Raw genomic sequence first — 23,020 nt, 5'->3', positions numbered from 1 at the left:
TCTCATTTTTTTAAGTAGGAGAACTTGCACAATTGTTGGCTGACTAAATACTTTTTTGCCCCTCTGTATATGTACAGATGTCGGCAATAAGACTGCGCATGTTTTCTCGCGAGATGCCGCAACTTGGCGTGCGGCGTGCCGGCGACTTGTCGCAAGCAACATTCTGGAATTTAAATAAATGTTTTGTGCTTTACTGAATATCTGCCAGATGGCGCATGAAAGGACTTTTTTCAAAAGCCTGAACAAGTACAACAAGGAATTTTGTATAATTAGTAAGCCTAAAACAATATTGTTTCCAATGCTGAAGCAAACATGATTTTTTTTAGTTTTACAACAGGTATTTCATAATGAACGTGTGTATATGTGCTTCATATTATTTTCATTTTTTTTTTTCCTAAAAACTTTCCTAAAATGTATTTCGCCAGCAAAACATAGAATAAATAGAAATGAAATGTTTAATGGTACCAATTAAGTCAGACTTCAGAATTACTTTGAGTGTAATTCACAAATTTACTGAATATATTGTGTTTTTATGTGTATACAGTATGTGTTTATATGTGAATATATTATATAGGTATGTGTTTGTGCACGCGTCTCATATGTAACATTCATATAAAATGCAATTCGTGATAAGTGTATGTTGTTCAAGTATTTGTGGATATGTATGTAACGATGCGGCTCACGCGAGGGGCAGAGCCGCACATAAACTGTTTAAAACTCAAGAGAGTAAGGGAGAGCAACACGCATCAGTTTAGCGTGCGCTCTCGGGTTAAAGTGCACCAAGCACAAACTCTCTCTCTTCCTATAAATCCTCGGTAAAGGCATAAGCCCCGAGATGAGTTTTAGTTTTTAGTTTAGCTCTGGGTATTTTGTGTTTTCAGTTTTCTTTTGGTTTCCTTTAAAGTTTCTCAATTAATAATCCCACGCTATCTCCAAACGGAAATGTCTTCCCGTGTCTGTCATAAGCACTCACCACCAGGGCCAGATCTAGACAGGCATATACGCATCATGTTCGAGCACTGTTTTTTCCCCTGTGCTTATAGTAACAGTATTGTCCTTGCTGAATTGTGGTGTTAGCTGCGTCCAAAGCCTGGAGAAATGGATTGCACTTTGTCAGGCCTCTACCTTCAGACCTGTCCAACTTGGGTGTCCCAATTGAAGACTAAACTCCTGCTGGTATAGATCTTAAGGTCACCGAGGCACGCAAATCCCCTGACCACAATAAGGTGGCAGTCCCTCAGGGGGGAAACTGAAAAATACAAATTAAATAAATTAAACAAAATAAAATATCCTTCATCCAGATTTTATCAATCAACGACATAACATTTATCTTAGCTGGATGGTTTAATTCTTAAAAATGTTTAACCTAAAGTAAGACTTAACACACTATAACTAGTATATTTACAAAACTGAAAGGTTGTCTTATGAATAATAAATAAAACTAGGTTAAAGCAGATGGGCTATAGAACATATCATATGTTTTTCTATAGTTTTTCTATATTTTTTTATAGTAAATAAACAGCTTTCTTCTCTCCAATCCACTCTAAAACAACAGTCTCCTATTTCACCGTGCATACGCTGCAGCCTGTGAATGAATACATGCAGCGGAGAGACTTGAGGGAAATCTAATACTGTATTATGTAGTGTCCCTTTTTCGGTGGATTTTTCTGCTACCGCAGATCATTTTATTAACTTGCAATATATTCATTTTGTGAGTATATTAACATGTGATTTCTCAACATTTCAAAAATTTGATTTGAGGGGGCAAGACATTTATTTGAGGGGGCGCTGCCCTCTCCTGCCCCTGCGTAGAGCTGGCCTCGTACGTGTATGTTATTCACAAGTTCTGATGCATGTCCTTTTTGTTACACAGTGTCACTCACGACTCCAGATGTTTCGTTGATTTCTTTGTCTCTTGTTTATTTTCAACGTCAAAGTACGTCTCGGGTTACTTTGCTGTAACCCTGTTCCCTGAAAAGGCGGGAACGAGATGCTGCGTGAAAAGCGCTATGGGAACATCTTGTCATGTTGCCGGTTGTGAAGCATGTGTGTACCAAACACGCCAAGTTTTTGGCTTTTATAACCTCGGTCAGGTGACGTCATCTGATGGACGCACCTGCAGGACGCACCTGCAGGTTATAAATAGGAGTTAACCGGAAACATTCCTCAGATTGATCTGTCTGAACGGACGTCCGGTCACATAGGCAGTGCGGCATTGGGACGCATCATCTCGTTCCCACCTTTTCAGGGAACAGGGTTACAGCAAAGTAACCCGAGACGTTCCCTTTCAAAGGCTACACTCGATGCTGCGTGAAAACGCTATGGGAATGAGAGTACCAACGCCGCCGCATTGCAAGTGTCTGGACTCCAAGGTTGTGTAGCGTGTGCGCACAAGGCCGAGAAGGTCTCAGAACTATGTCTGGGTAGCTGACTCGAGGACCCGTGGGCCCGGAGTAGCATGAACATCCAAACTTTAAATGTAATAAATGTGTGCGGAGAGGACAACCCTCCATGTCACACACTTGCTGCAGGGGAATACCTCTTGCTAGTGCAATAGATGAGGCGATCCCCCTGGTTAAATGAGCCCTGATTCCTAGAGGCGAAGTGAGCCCACGCGCCTCATAGGAGAGGGCAATAGCCCAGTGTAGTGGGGGCCACCCCCCGTTGCGGCCCCAGACCATGTAAAAGCTGCTCTGACTTACGCCACTAGCTGATGCGGTGGACGTAAATCTGAAGAGCATGACTGGACAAAGTAAGTGAAGTCTTTCCTGCTTGGAAGCTATAAAGGCGGAGTACAGGAGGCTTCAAAACAATGGGATGCATATTGGCAAATGTGTGCGGAGAGGACCAACCCTCCGCATCACAGACTTGCTCCAAAGGAATACCTCTTGCTAGTGCAATTGATGAGGCGATTCCCCTGGTTGAATGAACCATGATTCCTAGAGGCGAAGTAAACCCACGCGCCTCATAGGAGAGGGCAATAGCATCTCTCACACAGGTTGCGGCTTCAAAACATGTAAAAGCTGCTCTGACTTACGCCACTGGCTAATGCGGTGGATGTAAATCTGAAGAGCACGTACTGGACACAGTAAGTGAAGTCTCTCCTGCTCTAAAGCTGTAAAGGCGGAGGACAGAAGGCTTCAAAACAATAGGATGCATGTTGGCAAATGTGTGCGGAGAGGACCAACCCTTCGCGTCACATACTTGCTGCAAGGGAAAACCTCTTGCTAGTGCAATAGATGAGGCGATTCCCCTGGTTGAATGAGCCCTGATTCCTAGAGGCGAAGTGAGCCCACGCGCCTCATAGGAGAGGGCAATAGCATCTCTCACGCAGCTTGTGTCTCCTGCTCGGAAGCAGTAAAGGCGGAGGACAGAAGGCTTCAAAAACAATAGGGATGTCCGATCCTCTTAGAGAGGTAACACCATTTAGAAAAAACATCTTAAGGGTCAGAAACCTGAGGCGCTGACTCTAGTGGTTCAACAAGGGAGCACAAGCCAGAGGACAATTTTTTTCTGCAGAAACTCCAGCACTGAAACAATTCGGCAGTGGACTGGGTCTAACTGCTTCGTCATGCACCAACTTTCAAATACATTCTATTTGAGGGGAGGCAGCCCTGATACTTAGAACAGTCTAAATTACGCTGGCTGGAAGACCAGCTTGACTTAGAGTCAGAGAGTAGTAAAGGGGACATTTGCTGATCTTGCGAGGCAAAGAGGTCCACCTCCGCTACATGAAATTTTCCCAGAATGTAAATCGCCCTGAGGGACAGGAATCTGGTGCGCTAGCTATTTAGCGGCGCGAGCACAGTCCGCCCTGGCAATTAATATATGAGACTGCCATAGTGTTGTCCACCCGCACTAGGACATGGTAGTCTCAACTGCTGGAGGAAGTGCTTTAGGGCCTGAAATAGAGCCATGATTTTGAGGCAATTGATGTGCCGCGCAAAAAGATGGCCTCTCCAGCTCCCTTGGGCTGGACGGTCATTTAAGACCGCACCCCAGCCCATGAGGGAAGCGTCTGTCGTTAGCATCTGCGACGACAAGATGAACTTAGAGTGGGACCCAGAGTCAGAAACCGGGGTCTGAACCACATAGGAAGGGTACGAAGCACCTGGCGCGTAGCCCTTATTGGGGATTGGCCCTAGAGTAAAATCCCCTGGTTCTTAGCCACAACTGAAATGCTCTCATGTGCAGAAGGTCCAAAGGTGTCACCGTGGATACAGCTGCCATGAGAGCTAAGATCTCTGAAAGTGATGGTCACTTTCTGGTCTAGCTTGATTTCCTTGACGGTGTTGAGAATGGATTCGACACGAGCGGGAGACAGCTGTGCCCGCTTACGCTCAAATTCCATGTGACACACAAAAATTTTGTCCTCTAAACAGGAAAGAGCATGCTTTCATGACATTGGATCTCAATCCTAGGAAACAAAGATTAGCTAGAACGACATGCTGATGTCGAAGCGCTAGCTACTGAGACTGGGCCAGCCAGTCATGTAATTCAATACGGATGCTCTGGAGTCGTAAGAGCCAGAACTACATCCATGTATTTTGTGTATGTGCGGGTGAAAAAGCTAGACCAAATGGAAGGACCCGATACTGGTAAGCTTCGCCCCCGAAAGCGAACCTCAGGAACCTCCTGTGTTGTGGCAATATTTCCATTGATTTATTTTTAGATAGCGGTAAAGCTCGCAAAATCTAAAACATTGGACGCAGCCCCCCGTTCCTCTTGCACTTTCCGGTTTCATGGAAGTGGAGACCACGCCTTTGAAACGCGGAGGGTGATGTGAGAACTGAATCCTGTAGTTTCTCTGTACAGTGCTTAGTACCCAAGGAGATATACTTGGCAGTAGCTTCCTCGCTGCCAGTTTCTCAGAAAGGGGCAAAGCTCAGCGGCTTGGTTAAACGGGGGGGATGTTAGATGTTCGGCATCCTGAAACACGGTAGGAAAAACCCGAAGAACTAACATTTTATTGGAGACTGGAGTTGCCCGAAACACCAGTGGTGGCAGAGCAAGAACACCAACCTCCTGGGGTGCCAGGGAGAACACTTCATTCTTTAAAAGGAATTCTGCGTGCCTCTCCCCATTGGGGGGCCACCTCCCACGGTCCTGGGCACATGAACCTCAGGGCTTCTTTGTGAAGACAATATGCCAGTCTGACCTCTTTTGAGGCGGATTGCGTGACGCACCCCAATCTTGCGAGGGGGTGCCCAGCTCAAAAACACTCTTCTTGTGTGTTTCACGCCTCGCAACAGTCAGACCCGGTCGAGACTGGGTGGCCGACAGTCCCGACTCTTGAGCAAGGCGGGGAAGGAATTTACCGAAGGCTTTTTATATAACTTTGCCTCATGAACCTAGTGGCGACCAAGTTAACGACATCGCCAAGTAGGCCGGGAGGCGAGATGGGGCATCGAGGAGGAATACACGATCCTTCTCCTTAATGCCCCTGAGATTTAACCACAAGTGCCTCTCCGCAGAGACCACAGCAGCCATAAAACGGCCGATAGCACGAGCCGTCTGCTTTGTTGCATGAAGAGACAAGTCTGTGGCCCGGCGTAAGTCCACTACGCCTACCTTGCAGAGCCCCGCCAGTGCTCAAGTCTCTCAGCAGGTCAGCCTGGTAGGCGTGCAAAACCGCCATGATGTGCAATGCGCCAACCTGACCTGCTGCCTGAAAAGCTTTTCCCTCCAGGGAAGATAAAAAGTCTACACAGCTTGAAAGGAAGTAATAGCTTTTCAGGAAGGATGATGTCCCAGAAGAGAGATAGCCTGGAAGCGTCTCTTCTATCTGGGTGTCATCATATAACTCTGCGTTTCTACCTCAACTATATTTAAATAAATAAATAAGTTGATGGCAGGAAAACACGGGATGAATACAGCTTACTCCATGAAAGGGTTAACTCATATGGAGATTGCTAAGAAAAGGGGAGAGAGCGTCGTTGAGACTCCGCCCCCCGGCCACCCGACAGAACCTGCCGTCTATGTTTTTATTTATTTATTTTAATTAATTTATTTTTAAGTGCTTAGAGGCTATTACCATCTCCGCGGAAGCAGGAGAGAATGTTTATCCTTGCCCGTTCACAAGAAGCGCTGCGCGCGCTTGCGAGCGGACAGAGGAATTTCCCGATCCGATGAGAACGCGAAAGAAAGGAGTTTTAAATCCGTCTCTCACTGCTCTGCCGGATGCACGTGTTTAAGCCCCAGGAATGCGCGGCGGCTCGAAGATTCTCAAGGAATGCGAGGCGCGCGCGTAGCACTTAATCAAAGCAGTAAAGTGTAGAGATCGCCCTCCGATATGGATTACACACACGGAGGGACATCTCGTTTAAACTCTGCCATTATCGGTGAGTTAAACACTTATTTTGCTGGTTAGACACACACGCTCACAACGCTCACAGGTAAAGACAAGAATCTGAGAAATGTTTCCGGTTCACTCCTATTTATAACCTGCAGGTGCGTCCTATCAGATGACGTCACCTGACCGAGGTTATAAAAGCCAAAAATTTGGCGTGTTTGGTACACACATGCTTCACAACCAGCAACATGACAAGATGTTCCCATAGCGTTTTCACGCAGCATCGAGTGTAGCCTTTGAAAGGGAACAACGGTTGTTACAGTTTCTTGCATAAATCCACTGTAGTCACGACAAGTCATTTGCTGTGTTCTGTAGCTTCGATAGATTACAGTTAAAACAACTCATTTTACTGTATCCTTGTAGCTTACTGTCTCACGGTCTAAAAGCTTGTGTGCTCCACACCTTTCTGTATTCTTCCATGTCTTAATAACAACTAAACAACTAACGTGCGTGATAGACATGCAGCTACATAACTGTGAGATGATGTCACAGAGCAACTCATGAAATGATGTCACAATACAAATTATGAGTATGATGCTTAATGCTTAACTAATAGACTGAAATAAAATAGACAACAAATCACAAGAATGAAATATGGTCCTTCCGAGCAAGCATTGTGTCAAGATTTTGCGGAATCTCTTCCTAGTTTTCATTCATGATAGGTGTGAATTTATCAAACTGTGTGCGCTGTTGGCAAATACTGTAGGGAGGTTTAAGGTTGTAGGTCTCTGCCATAAATAGATTTTAAAAAATTATTTAAAAAAATGGCTAATGATAGCAATTGAATCAGACTTAATAGTTGGATTTGATACTTTTCTTTTTATTTACTGTATGGACAGTCGTATTATGCTTTCTCTATGTTATTTATCTCTCTATATATTCTCTAATTATAACTTAAATAAATCGGCTAACATCGGAGTGCGCTGGCGTGTTGGAAAAGCCAGCATTTATCTAGTGAGTAGTTTATAAATTTGTGTTTGTTGTTTTTCTGGGGGGGTTTATGTCTGCATTTTTATGCGAGCCGCGGGTTTATACTTGCCGATAAATGAATTTTAGATGGATTTGAAAGCATCTTTTTTAGGCCTTAATATTAATTTTTATTAATGGCCAGGTGTATTACAAAATAAAGACCTGTTCAGTTGTTCTCTGCATGGTCAATCTGCACGGAGAGTTTGTGTGCGTGTGCACAGAGAGTTTGTGTGCGTGTGCACGGAGAGTTTGTGTGTGTCCGCGCGCGCGTCTTATACTTTACAGTAGGTGTGTATGCATGGAGAGTTTGTGTGCATTTGTGACGTTATCTTCTCCTTCAAACATTCTTCCAACCAGCCAACCCTGGCCTCCAAATTCAGAAGGCTACGTGTCATAGCCAATAACTGCTCCTTTGATCTGCTGGTTACAGCGGGGCGTCGACTGCTGATCAGTGTAAAGTAGCCTGTACAAGCCAAGCTCTTCCCCCAAAATAGTGTAAATGTCTGCAACAAGCACTAATCATTTAAATGGTAAGAATTTAATTAAACAAAAATATATAAATTAGATTTTCTTTCATAATATTTTCATTATATATAAACTCATGCTAGGGTACTTTTACTATGGTGAAGTACCATTTAAAGCTATTTATCCATTTCTCTTGTATTTGCTTACTTACTTACTAACCAGAGAATGCTTTGGTAAAGGGCTTTAAAACAATGGCAGTATGAATGACAATGGAATATTACAGAAGGTGCGAGTTGATGGCCCATGCACCAATTACTAACCATTAAAATGCCACTTATATATATATTCTTGTTTAATTAAATTCTTAAATCATCGTGTTCACCCATGGGTTTACTGCATATACCCCATAAAACCTCCCATAAATGTTTTTTTTTCTCCGTTTTTTGTATTGAGTTTAATCATGCAGCACCTTTAGTATTCATAGCAAACGCAACCCAACAGTGTGATTAAAGTACCCGAAATAACACAGATTTTTGACCCAGCATAAACAACCCAACCACGTGTTTACAAAACCCCAGCATTTTTACTAATGAATGGAGGCAGCGCAGTCAAAGCCCGGGAATTCTGCGTGTTGTCGCGTTTTATTCAGCGAGTAGCATATATTTTAATGTTTGTTTTATTTTATGTCTGCAGTTTTATCAATAAATCTGGTCATATCTGCGCACGCGTTTATCAGCCTTTTGATCAAAAAGCCGCACTCGCAACTCACTTTTACTTCGCACAAGGCAGTGTTTATTGTTTAGTGTATACTTAAAGCGCACAAACAATAAATATACATCTTTGTAGTCTTTTTGCACACGCGCGGGTGCGTTACAATAATAATAATAAGAAGAAGAAGAACAATAGTAAATTCAAGGCACTACTACTAATAATAATAATAATACCAAATGGAGAAAGCGCAGTCAAAGAAGTATTATCATTGAAGGAGAGAAGAAAATGAAAAACAAATACATATCAGTATTTACAGTTTGAGCTTGACACGTTTATGAGCTCTGTCGCTTGATGTCAATGGGCATTTGATGTCATAACACATTTTCGACCCAGTAGACACACAATACTTCAGACTAAAACACGACTGCCCCCACAGGTAATAATGGGCATTTTCACAGCTTGTCGCGGGATCCCTTTTCTCGAAACAAGCGTTTTTAATAGCGACATCTGTATACGAGTGATGCACGCACACTGTGACTGAGCATGGGAGACGATTACCCACAATCATGGGGGTGCAGCACGCAAGAGAAAAGAACCATTTGCTCAGATGTGATTACATGACTCTTGGCAGACAAAGCACATGCATACTATTCAAAAATTAAATGCCTACTATTTAAAATTAAAGTTAAGAAAGTTAACATTTATTTTAAAAAGCGCCCGGAAAGTACTTTTTCCACATTTTGTTGTCACAGCCTTATTCTAAAATGGATTGAATTCATTTTTCAGGCCTATATGGTAGAGTGGCCAGACGGAAGCCACTCCTTAGTAAAAGGCACATGGCAGTCCATCTGGAGTGTGCCAAAAGGCACCTGAAGGACTCTCATACCAGGAGAAACAAAATTCTCAGGTCTGATGAGACTCTTTGGCCACTCTACCATATAGGCCTGATTTGTGGATTGCTGCAGAGATGGTTGTCCTTCTGAAAGGTTCTACTCTCTTCACTCTTCAGGGCCTCTGGAGCCCTGAAGGTGACCATCGGGTTCTTGGTCACCTCCCTGACTAAGGCCCTTCTCCCCCGATCGCTCAGTTTAGATGGTGGCCAGCTTTAGGAAGAGTCCTGGGGCCTCATGTACAAAGACTTGCGTTGAATTCATACTAAAACCTTGCGTATGGCCAAAGCTGTAAATGTGCGTACGCATTAAAAAAATCTGATGTATGAAACACTGCGTATGCGGAATCCCACGCATATTCTCTTTGTACATCCGAATTAACGTGAAATTGAGCGCACGTGCACGAGCGCAAAACCCCTCCCTGCCTCCTCCCCCGTATAAATATGGTAATGACTCCACTTTGGCAAAACCAAACGAAAAAGCACACGGTTCGGTAACAGGCGGGGGAACAGGGGATGCTGAATTAACACGCTTTGAGGAGAGAGTTGACACAATTGTGGGCAACACTTTACTGTCTGGAGTACTATCCGTGTCTGTGGGAGACACGGATGTATTAGAGGAACCCAACGAAGGTAACTTCTCATTTTAATGTCTTAACTTTGGTAAACATACCAGTTTGCATTGCAAGTTTCCAATACATGCAATGTAGCGGTACATAGGAGACTTTAATTTCTGTATCCATTGCATTTATAAATATGCATGTACCCATAAGAAATGGACTCAAATATCAGTTAACATGCTTGTTTTTATTTAGACTTAGATGGTGCAGGAACATCCACTGGCACGCACTCGGAGTACGTCCCTCCTGAGCAGCCAGGACCCAGTGTCTCCTGCATTTCCAGTGCTCCCCCCAGTGCTGAGGCCCGTCCGTCAGGCCGCGTCTTGATGCATGCTGTTCTGGAGTCACAACAGCAAATTGTTAGGGCCATCAGAGAAATTAAAAGTCACCTGAAAAATATAACTAATGCACTTACAAACAAAAGCCAGTCATTAAAGGAATTGGTCAAAAAATAAACTTTGTCTCTGATTACCTTTTATATTGCCGCAACCACACGTTGGCAGGTTTGAATGGCTTGTTGGTTGGGTTGTATACATGCTGGTCCTGGGTCTGGGTCATCTGGCGGTGCCACTGCCTTACCAAGAGGTATGCCATGTCTGTGCGTGACATTTTTCAGCACACCACAGGCCAGCACGATGCGGCACACCTTGTTAGGGCGGTATAGCGGCACCCCTCCGCTCTTATCAAGGCAGCGCCACTGGCATTTCAGCTGCCCAATCGCCCGCTCTACAACTGATCGAGTACAAGAATGGGCATCGTTGTATCTGCGCTCTTGGTCAGTTTGTGGGTTGTTGGAGGGGGTTAAAGCCACGTCTTTAATGGATAACCGCGGTCTCCTGATATGCGGTTACATAATTATGCTCAATAAAATAATAAAAAAAAAAAACTTGGCTGGAATATTTTTAAATACATCACTCACCAAGGAGCCACCGATCACGCACCCTGCCACCTTGGAGCCTTATCCCAACTATGTTGTTTTTGAGGATGAATGAATCGTGGGTTGACCCAGGTCTCCTTGCCACAATATTTGTTAGGCGCATTTAAGCATCACATATTATTTGCACATTTATCGAATGGAAATGTTTCCGATTCACGTATGCAAATTCATCTTCAGATGGTGCCTATATAGCAATGTGCGTGCAGTCGATCGCTCCAATTACAATAGGAAAACCGGCGATCGCTGCAAATTGCGCTTTAATGTTTGGCCAGGCAACTGCATGGTATGAAAACCTTATATACCTGCTAGACATGCAGATGATCCCGTCCCATACAGCTGGCATTGCACGGCTCAAAGATGTCTGGCTTAACCCAGAGCGGTCTGCCAGTTCCCTTTGGAAAAAAAACAGTTGCCGGGAAACCAAGCGTTGTCAGCACCTTTAAGGGAATGGGTAATGCGTGGCTCCTTGCTGTCTCTCTTTCCAAATTTGGACCCAACTCAGCACAGAGCTCCAAGAGGATAGCTCTTGGAAATCTAAAACGGCTAATAAGCCAGTCAACATCGTGGGCCAAAAAAATTACTGTGATCCCTAAAAACGCGTTCCCTTCGGATTCGGCCATTGACAATGTCCTCTAATAAGGCCAACACTGCCATTGCCATAGACTAAGGGTTGTATACATTTGCAAATGCTTTTATATGTTCTAAATCACATAATTGGTGAAAAATATTGTCAATTAACCCATTTTATCAATTACAAATTAATAGCAATGTTTTTCACCTGTGTTGGTGCGATACTTTGTAGTGTGCAATTTAACATAATTTCCTCTAGAAGTCGCCAACGGAAATAAAACAAACACACACAAGAAATACATGTACGGCAGACATGAAGTTGGCGTGGAAGAATGTTAGTAAATCCGACCATGAGCGTGAAAACTGGCGTAAGCTAAGTTTTTGTGCGTACGCAGCGTTGATACATGAGGCCCCTGGTGATTTTGAACTTCTCCCACTTACGGATGATGGAGGCCACTGTGCTTATTGGGACCTTCAAAGCAGCAGAAATCTTTCTGTAACCTTCCCCAGGTTTGTGCTTCGAGACAGTACTGTCTCGGAGGTCTACAAACAATTTCTTTTGACTTCATGCTTGGTTTGTGCTCTGACATGAACTGTCAACTGTGGGACCTTATATAATAATAATAATAATAATAATTAGAACTTTATTAATCCCAGAGGGAAATTGCTTCTTCGCATATCCCAGCGTAACTGGGGTCAGAGCGCAGGGTCAGCCATGATACGGCGCCCCTGGAGCAGTTAGGATTAAGGACCTTGCTCAAGCGCCCAACAGTGGCAACCTGGTGGAGCTGGGGATCGAACCGCCGATCTTCTGATCAGTAACTCAGTGAGCCTTAACCCTTTGAGCTACCACTGCCCCAAATGGACAGGTGTGTGCCATTGCAAATTATGTCCAATCAACTGAATTTACCACAGGTGGACTCCAATTAAGCTGCAGAAATATCTCAAGGATGATTAGGGGAAACAGGATGCATTTTGAGCTTCATGGCAAAGGCTGTGAATACTTATGTACATGTGCTTTCTCAATTTAAAAAAATAAAATAAATTTGCAAAAATCTTAAGTAAACTTTTTTTATGTTGTCATTATGGGGTGTTGTGTGTAGAATTCTGAGGGGAAAAATGAATTTAATAAATTTTAGAATAAGGCTGTAACATAAGAAAATGTGGAAAGAGTGATCCACTGTGAATACTTTCTGGATGCACTGTACATGGTAGATTTTATTCCCCCTCCCCCTCCCTCCATTACAAAAACATTGCCAGATTAATATAAAAAATATATAAGAAAAAATATAAATCGACAAACATTCATCAAACAGTAAATAAAAGGAAAAACCTTTAGAAAAAAAGTTACAGATCCAATCTATCAACAGCTCCCAGTGAGCACCCACTGGTTGAGAAGGCTTCTGGAATGGAACTTGTTCATAAGAACATACACTATAACCTATATAGTGATTTATAATAGCGAAGGAAACAGACATTGATTGTTGACTTTGTACCATGAAAATGTTTTATTTCCGTTATAGCTTGTTTAGCCAATCGCTGCCACAACAGCTAAAAATCTACCCATTTTTACCTTGTGCTCATAAAATAATGAGCATGATTTTTAAACCAGATGCTCCACTTGTTTTGTTGATATAAAATTATATTTTTCTTGTATTAGTAAGCATTGTTATTATATTTGTTAGTATAATTGGTGTAGGTGACCTACTGCATAATGAATCCATTTCCTTTATCTTCTAGTTTTGTAAACCTGTGGTTTCCTTATTTTGTTTTGCACAAAATTAACTAATCTGCCCACTTAGATCTGTCTTTAAGGATTCCAAAACGGAGTCTGAAAAACTCTTGAGGAATAAAAGAATTTGGGATTTGAGGTCTGCGGCATCTATAGTATCTAATTACAGGGTAGGTGAAGTAGCAGTGTGGCTGAACCTCGCCTCACTAATGGGGCTGAGGGCCGAGGAGGTGCTGGGCGTATTGCTTGATGATCCATTAAATTTATATTTTCTTAAACCATGGCCAACAACAAAAAAGTACAAACCTTACACTAGGTACCCAATTGGAATGGTTATTACCGTCGCGCTCACAACCGCCTAAAAACGACAGCGGGCAAAAAAAAAGGGTTGCATTTTAAAATCATGCGTAAAATGGCTGCCAGGTGCCGCAAAGTGACATTTTCACTTGTTGCAGTAAATACAATAGTGATAATTTTCACATGAATACTTTACACAACAAACATGAAAAATCTGAACCAGAGCTATTGATATGTACTGTACAATAATGAGTAAAAAAAAAAAAACATTGGTTAAATGTTGTTTAGATCAAGTTCACTAGCTGAAAATTGTATTTGTACAAAGTATAAACTGTTATATAGCGTATCTCTGTATCTGTTCGTTGTTATTTAAGTTCTGGGTTATTTCAGGTACTTTAAACACATTGTTGGGTCGCTCATGTTGGGTCATATGAGATGTAGTGGGTCATTTATAAATGAACACCTGGTTGGGTTATTTTGACCCAACAACTGTTTTATTCACTATTCTCTCGTTTCTCCAAACGACAGCCTGTAAAATGTTCGAAATATTGCTGTTATTGTAATTATTGTCATTAGCACGTCCCTCCCCCAAACAGCGCAGCAATGAGCATTTACTTACTGTACATCTGAACTGAAAAAGTTTTGTAAATTCGTTTAATGTTTAACTTGTATTTCATAAGGTTTTGCCAGCGGTGGTACAGCGCAACGGGAGTCATTATTTACTATTAAAGAAAATTATGAGGATCCGTCACGGCGTGCGCCTGTGATGGGCGTGCGCCTAAATCTACTATCGCTTGTCGCTCACTCAGTAGGCTCCCTGAATAAGTGGCAAAGGGACGGAGCCACCTATTCGTGCCAGCTGGTGATAAATAACGTTAATATGATCTCAGGCTTGCTCCGCATTATAAAAGCAAGGCGCAGGGTTTAGTCCGAGGTCCTGGAAGTACGTGATGTGGTGACGAATAGGAGAGTGGCAGAGATCATAACAGCCTACTGCATTTCATTCTTATAATAACATAAAAACACAAGCAGGGCTGAATGACCGACATCTGCTGCCGCAGTAGAACGCCCTAACAATGTTTTAATTTTATGGTCATTTATTTCAGTTAATAAATCTATTATAAATTTAAAGACGACACAAAACCCTACACGCGTAGCCGTTCTTTTTTTCCCCTTTTTTTCCGAATTTTTTTTTTTTTAGATTTTTCTCCCCTAATTTAGTCGTGTCCAATTTGTCCCAGTCGCTGAGGGCTTCCACATTAAGCTTCCACTGTCACTTAGTCGGGAGGGCCGCAGACCGCCCACGTGTTTCCTTAGATCCACGTGACGTCACAGACCTTTTTTTTTTTTTTTTAACTGCTTGCTTGGGGGCGCCGTAACACACTCAGAGGAACAACGCTATCCGCTCCCTTTGTCTGCGCGAGCTCACAGACGCCCCTAATTGGCGTCTAGTAGAGCCGTCATTAATGTGGGAGCAGCTCGGCCAATCAGCTCTCTCTAGGCCTCCGGCTGTGAGCAGCATCGCCCGGGGATCGAACCAGCGATCTCCGGATGATAGGGTGAGCGCTTTACCACTGCACCACTCATAGGCCATGCATAGCTTTTTTAATTACACGTGATAAAAACTAAAGGTCACTGTGCCTTGTTCATTTAATTTAAACTCTATATTTGTACTCTAATTTTAGTACTGTGATTATGAATTCGTTTAACTAAAATGTTGCGGGGGCGCTCGAGAGCACCAAATGGAGTAGAAGTAGTTTTGAGGAGCTCCTCCATTAACCTCGGAAAAACTAGTTTCATTTAATTATGATCAAAACGAAACAATATAATTTGAAGCCTGAAGTCAAGATGACGAAACCTAGAGCGAAGAAATGTGACCAATCGGCTAATGTAGACGAACAGTCGATGGAGAAGCAAACACTGGCTGAACATGCGGCTAGTGCTACTGTCAACGACGAGACCATGGCCTTATCCCCAATCTTAGCGGCAATCCAAGCGTCTATCCAAACTATGGATAAGTCGATGAACGACAGATTTAACTCCATCGAAAACACCTTGTCGCAAATGCAAGCATCGCTTAACGAAACTAACTCTCGTATATCCGATCTCGAGGGCGCGAGAGTCGAGCATGACGGTCGCATTTCTGAGTTAGAGGTTCTTTGCAAGGATATTGTTGCCGCCAATAAAGCCCTTCACGTCAAGCTTGATGACCTGGAGGGTCGCTCCCGTCGGCAAAATATTAAAATTGAATTTAATATTAAAATATTAAAATACCGGCCATCCTGGGAGACCAAAATTTTCCATCTGGAGTAAAAGTGGATCGCGCATATCGCATTGGACCCCTGCCAGCCAAAGGAGGGCGCCCCGGATGCTAATAGCAAGAATCCACCATTACCCAGTGAAAGAATTAATCCTGAGGTTGTCCAGACAACAGTCACCCCTACAGTTTGAGGGTACGCGGATCTCTATATATTCTGATCTGACAGCGGAGGTTCTGTCGCAGCGCCGAAAATTTGACAGAGTTAAGAATAAATTGAAGGAGGCTGGTGTCAGGTATGGACTAGCGTTCCCCGCGCGTCTGATTGTCACTCAGGGATCGGAAAAGAGAATCCTTAATTCAGTCGAGGACGCCAAAGCATTTGCCAATGCAATTATCACAGCTTCTTGACTTCTTCCTACACACGTACACTTGACAATTTTCTCAATTGTGCTAAGTATATCAAGCCTGTGAGTGTGGTCTTGTTTATGCGCCGCTATACTGAGCGGTGACCCGGGCTCTCGGATGTAGGAAGCCGTTGGCTTCCTCAAATGCGCCCGTCCGCGCCCACTAGTATAACCAAGACTTTTGACTACATTGAAAGTATCCTTTTGCGTGATTATGGTTCCGGTATTTTGGTATACTAATGTTCGGTAATGCTTTTGGCTTCATGCTAATGCTCAAAATCACTAGTTTTGTTAATTTTATGCGTCGAGGCTAGAGAAGGAGCCGTTTGTTTGTTTGTTTTTTTAATCTATTTTTTTCCTCGACGGTTAAGTTTACCGCCGCGGATAAGTGTCCTTATTGCTCCTTAGGAAGCCTTGTAGCTCCACGGTTCATATGGGGTTTGTATTTTGTATTCCACTTTGTTTTGGGAAGCGGATGGTAGAGAGGGAGGGGGGGGAGGGCACTGGGGGTTCTCTTTTTTCATGAGTGTGTGTTAAGTGTTATATGTTTTGTCCTGTTTACTGTAATAACTCCAGTTCCATACAGTTATCATAAAATTAAAGCTCAATTGTACTGCCATATAATATGCAATCCTCAAATTGTAATGTCACCTTAGCCAGCTGGAATGTACGAGGCATTAATAACCGGGTTAAAAGGTTCAAAGTCTTTTCTTATTTGAAGTCAATATCTGCTGATATCATATTCTTGCAAGAGACACATATCAAGCATAATAAACAAAGACTACTTAGGTGTAGCTGGGTTTCGCAGGTGTTTCAGTCTACCTTTTCATGCAGGGCTAGAGGAGTTGCCATTCTGTTCCGCAGAACAATACCTTTTAAGAATATATCTACCATTAGTGATCCAAATGGTCGATATGTGATAGTCTCGGGTTTAATTTTTTCTGTACATATTACACTATTGAATCTATATGGACCAAATCATGACGACCCATCCTTTTTCCGTAAAGTTTTTAATCTTCTCCCCAATTTGTCTAACACACATTTAATAATTGGTGGTGACTTTAACCTGGTTCTAGATCCCACTCTGGACAGGACTCCTGCCCGTTCTGTGGGTCACTTGCCCAACTCCACTTCCACCTTAAACGAATTAATTAACTTATATGATTTAGTTGATATTTGGAGGCTGAACCACCCAACTGATACACAATATACATTTTTTTCTAACGTTCATAGCTCATATTCCAGAATAGATTTTTTCCTGGCCGATTTCAAGGTTGTCTCATGTGTAACTGCAATTAAGCATCACAACAGAATAATCTCAGACCACTCTGCAGTGACCATTTCTCTTGACCTTTTTGAAATTAAGCCCAGCTATAGCTGGCGATTCAATCGTACATTACTCTTTGATTCTCATTTTTCCCAACGTGTAACAAAATGGTTAGATGAGTATCTTATGTTTAACGACACAGGCGAAGTATCTGATTCAACACTGTGGGAGTCACTTAAGGCGGTATTAAGAGGATACATAATTTCATATGAATCCAGCCTAAAAAAACAAAGGAAAAAATCCCTGTTAGCAATTGAAGCACGTCTTAATCAACTTGAACATTTACATGTAGACTCAGCGGACCCTGAGGTTCTCAAAGAGATTGCAGCATGAAAATTAGAATATAATACAATTTTTTCAGACCAAATTAGTAATATGCTATTAAAAATAAAACAAAAGCAATTTGAGCTAGAAGACAAACCAGATAGGCTGCTCGCGTGTCAATTAAGAAGTATTCAAGCTAATAGAGGTATTCACCAAATTAGGAAAAAGGATGGAACCCTTACGACAAACCCCAGTGACATCAACAAAAGTTTTAAGGAATTTTACGAGGCTTTGTATGAATCTCGATCTCCCACTGTCCCTACAACCCTTTCCCACTTTCTTCCATCACTACACCTCCCTAAATTGGATGAAGCAGATCGAGACGCCCTTGATAACATTAAATGAAAATACTTAAAGCCATTGCATCTTTTCCCGCCGGACCTGACGGCTTCGGAATTGAATTTTATAAGAAATATTCTCAAAACCTTGCTCCTCTGATGCTCAGATTATTTAATCATTCTTTGATAAGAAGGAATTTCCTCAGTCAATGTACGATGCAAACATTTCTCTAATTCTTAAAAAAGGAAAAGATGACACAGATCCGGCATCATATCGTCCCATAGCCCTTCTAAATTCAGATCTGAAAATCTTTACTAAGATTCTTGCAAACAGATTAAATAAATGTATAGCAAAAATTATTTTTCCTGATCAGACCAGTTTCATCCCTGGGCGCTTTTTCTTCTTAAATGTGAGACGCTTAATGAACATATTATACTCAAAACAAGATTCTGCTTAAAATGTAACCATCTTATCTCTGGATGCCGAAAAGGCGTTCGACCAAATTGAGTGGAGTTATATTATTGCAGTGCTCCAGGAATTCGATCTAGGAGAATCGTTTACCTGCTGGGTGAAAATGCTTTATGCCAAACCTAAGGCTTCGGTGCTCACCAATTTTGACAAGTCTTCACAATTCGCATTGCATAGGGGCACTAGACAGGGGTGCCCACTCTCACCCTTGCTTTTTGCCATAGCTATAGAACCACTTGCGACTGCTATTAGAAATAACCCACTTATTTTTTCACCCAAGATAGGCCAATTAGACCACCACATATCTCTCTACACCGACGATATTATTCTCCACCTACTCAATCCAGAGCGATCCATCCCACCCCTATTAAATTTACTGAAGACTTTTGGAAAGCTCTCTGGTTACTGTGCAAATTGGCAAAAAATTGACCCAAGCTTTATACAAAACCTACCTTTTAAAATTGCAACAGATAGTTTAAAATACTTGGGGGTTACCATTCCGAAAAATACAAAGGATATCTATAAATTAAATTATTTAGCTATGTTAGAGAGCTTAAAGCTTAATATAGAAAGTTGGAGGACCTTTCCACTGTCTATGGTAGGGCGCGTGAATGCAATCAAGATGGTGACACTGCCAAGATTTCTGTATCTTTTTCAAAACCTGCCAATCTTTTTGCCCAAAATTTTTTTTCAAACTCTGGATTCAATTTGTGTGGGGCTTTAAAGCGCACCATATCTCTAAACTACATGTGTGTAAACCAAGGTCGCAGGGTGGACTAGGCCTGCCAAACTTCCAGTATTATTATTGGGCTGCAAACTGCAGAGCCTTATCATATTGGAAAAAATCTTATCCAGCAGGGTCTTCAGGTGACATTCCTTCTTGGCTCGCCATCGAACAAAGTGCTACAAATTACTCTCTTTCCTCTCTGCTTTTTGCGGCGCCTGTATCATCCATAAAAGTGGTCAACACAAACTTTATAGTAAGCAGCTCTCTCAAAATATGGTGTCAGGTCTGGAAGGTATTTAAGTTGCCATCAACCTCATTGTCCACCCCCATTGCTTATAACCACGCCTTTAAGCCATCACTCATTGACTCCACGTTTTCGATTTGGTCCAGCAAAGGAATGGTCACTGTAAGAGACTTGTACATGGATGGTAAATTTGCCACATTCCCTCAGCTGAAACAGAAATTTGACCTTTCGCCATCACATTTTTTTAGATATCTACAGCTGAGAAACTACAGTAGTTGATCAATTGGAATGGTTATTACCGTCGCTAAAAACGTCAGCGGCCAAAATAAATCAGTTGCATTTTAAAGTCATTCGTAAAATGGCCGCCAGGTGGCGCAAAGTGACATTTTCTCTCGTTGCAGTAAATACAATAGTGACTGTTATACAGCCTATCTCTGTATCTGTTTATTGTTATTTAAATTCTGTATTATTTCAGGTACTTTAAACACATTGTTGGGTTGCTCATGTTGGCTCATATGAGATGTAGTTTACAAATGAACACCTGGTTGGGTTATTTTGACCCAACAACTGGTTTATTCATTATTCTTTCGTTTCTCCAAATATCAGCCTGCAGAATGTTAGAAATATTACTGTTATTGTGTCACAGGTGTAGTTTTAAGAGTTGTTTAGGCAGGAATGCGTGTGTATACAGCTCAAAACCTCCATCAGTTATTAAAGATAGCGTCTATTTAGAAAAAATGCCCCGCGATTTCAAAACTTCAGGAAATCTCCTGGCGCTCTACGCATAACACCGGGCCAACTCATGTCGAAAAGAATTTATATACGTTTCTAAATGTGGGCTATTGTTTTTTTTACTTATAATATTTGTTAATTTAATTTAATTTAAATGAGGTTTGGGCTCAGGACTTCGATTCGGCATCGTGATTTTTCTCTTTAATTTACTCCATAGTCTAAATCAGCACTCATGAAGTTTTCCATGAAGTTTGATTATGGATGCGTCGGGAAAACAGCAAGCAGACTGACTCTGACCATTTAAAAAAAAGGTTTGAGTTCATTTTCTGACGCGCTCAAGTTCACCAAAAACAATACAGAACAGCGCAGCTTACAACACTTACAAAATCACAACGTTTTTTCGTTATTGTGAGTGCGCTTAAATAAAAGTTAAGTCTTATAAAGGCATGTAGTCTTATATAGTTTTATTATATAGTTTTTGCACATTAATCTGACAACAGTTTGTTCAGCCTGTCACGGCGTGCGCCCAAATCAATATCGCTCCTCGCTCACTAGTTAGGCGGCCTCCCCTTCAGACATGCGAAGCAGCGGGACCGCAGAATTACACATGACTGGTGAGCTATCGTTGCTATCGTTGCCCGGGCTTGCACCCCGCGCTATAAAATACTCGGGGTTTGTTGGGCTACAGTGGATTTTACTATGCGCTGTGTATGCAACGCGCGTGCAACAACGCGGAAGTGCGGCTTGCAAGCAGGGCAAATGGAACGCGCCCCGGGGACTTCAAAGGAGCGAGAGGTGGGGAACGGCCATCCGCGGAGAGCAGAGTCAGCGCGAGCAGACGGATGGCCATTGCACTCACACCGCCGTGCCTTATTTGATTTAATTTCCCATAGTCTAATCGGCGCTCAACCACACGCATAGTTTTCCCGAGCACGAGGATTTTTTTGTGCTAAATAATGTTTATGCAGTATAATAATTCCTATTAATCCTGGGTTGTTCTTTTAGTGTCACTATAGTGCTTTACAATGCCAGACAACATTCAAATACAAATGATTCACCCTCCCCAGGTGTGAATCGGCTGTTCTCACCTATACATTCAGAGGAACTGAAATGCACTTCTCCCCACTTTAAAAACCTCTTGAATCTGAGGCTCTTCTGGAGACTTTCAGTGATTTAAATTTTAATCTTCTGGATTCTAGATTCTAAAGTTAACATTTTTGCCTTTTTAATCCTTAGAATGGAAGAACTTGAGATTTTCCTTATAATAGCGTAAATTGCATTGTTTTTAATCAGTCTATACACAATAATCTTCATTGGTTTTTTTATTAAAAAATAAACGGGTATGGGGGCTATCTTGTTTTATTAATCCTTGTGCCTGGTTTAGGTTTGGTATTTATTGCGCATCTGTTATATTACAACTAAATTAAGTGACTGATGTGCCTAACATTTTTCAGCTGAGCCTTTGTTTCACTGAATAATCAACCACCGCGACACCCCCTCTCTCTCACACACACACACACACACACACACACAGAGCCGACCAAATCATTAGCACCTCCCTCCCCCAGCACAGCCATTTACTTTCTATCCATTTACTTACACCTGAACTGAGTTGTTTGAGTAACATGGGTCGAACCCATTACAAATCATAACAGTCTACTGCATTTCATTCTTATAATAACGCAAAAACACAAGCGGGGCTGAAAGACCGACATCTGCTGACGCAGTAGAACGTCCTAACACTGTTTTAATTTTATGGTCATTTATTTCAGTTAATAAATCAACTATAAATTTAAAAAACACAAAAAATAAAATGACACAAAACCCTACACGCTTCTTTTCTAATTACAAGTGATAAAATCTAAAGGCTCACCGTGTTAACATTTATTGTGCTAAAATTTTATCCTAATAAGATTTGATTTAATTTGAATTCTAGAACAGTGGCAGCTGGAACACCTAAAATAGATGCAGGATTATTTTTTATAATCTAAATAAAAATGCTTTTTTAAACGTGGGCTATTGTTATTTACTTGCAATATTTGTTCATTTAATTTAAATGGGGTTCGGTCTCCGGAATGTTGAGCATCAGGATCCTCTTCTTTACTTTCCTACGTAGAATCAGCGCTTAATCTCACGTATAAAGTTTTGTAAATTCGTTTAATGTTTAATAGTAAATAATGACCCCCGTTGCGCTGTACCACCGCTCGGAAAACCTTATGAAATACAAGTTAAAGACAATTATGATGACCTGCCACAGCTTGCGTCTGTTATAGGCGTGCGCCCAAATCTACTATCGCTACTCGGTCACTCCGTAGGCTCCCTGAATAGGCAGCAAAGGGACGGGAGCCGCCTATTCGTGCCGGCTGGCGATAATTAACGTTAATATGATCTCGGGCTTGCTCCGCATTATAAAAGCAAGGCGCGGAGTTTTGTCCGAGGTCTGGGAAGTACGTGATGTGATGGAGAATATGAAAGAAGCATGTCAGTGGGGCAATGTGACGCGACCCAGGAACTTTAAACAAGGACACTAGAATTACGCCCTTTGATCTCCGCGCTGAGGACAGCGCGAGAAAGAGCTCGCGGCATCTTCACTCCCGCACCGTGCCCGCCCTCGCAGCCCCGCTGCCGAAGAGGAAAAGGCTGCGAGGACGTTTGTGTTAAGTTTTTACGTCAGCGAGAACTTTTCTAATTACACGTGATAAAATCCAAAGGC

The 23,020-nt window shown here is 42.2% G+C and overlaps 1 protein-coding gene across 6 annotated transcripts in view; it reads left to right on the top strand.

Moving 5' to 3' along the window:
* Positions 1-23,020, top strand: part of dennd1a (DENN/MADD domain containing 1A) — a 199,299-nt gene that overhangs the window by 147,339 nt on the left and 28,940 nt on the right. Inside the window, exon 20 of one of the 6 annotated variants that reach the window (XM_053478390.1) lies at positions 10,202-10,428. The exons of the other annotated variants lie outside the window; for them this stretch is intronic. Coding sequence (XP_053334365.1) covers positions 10,202-10,207 — 6 coding nt within the window. The 3' untranslated portion in view covers positions 10,208-10,428. Of the gene's footprint in view, positions 1-10,201; positions 10,429-23,020 lie in introns of those variants that run through there. 6 annotated transcript variants of the gene reach the window in all.

The sequence above is a fragment of the Clarias gariepinus genome, chromosome 19 (assembly GCF_024256425.1).
Source record: "Clarias gariepinus isolate MV-2021 ecotype Netherlands chromosome 19, CGAR_prim_01v2, whole genome shotgun sequence".
Taxonomy (NCBI): Eukaryota; Metazoa; Chordata; class Actinopteri; order Siluriformes; family Clariidae; genus Clarias; species Clarias gariepinus.
Note: the sequence above shows the minus strand (reverse complement) of the source record. Positions and strands in the feature narration are given on the sequence as shown.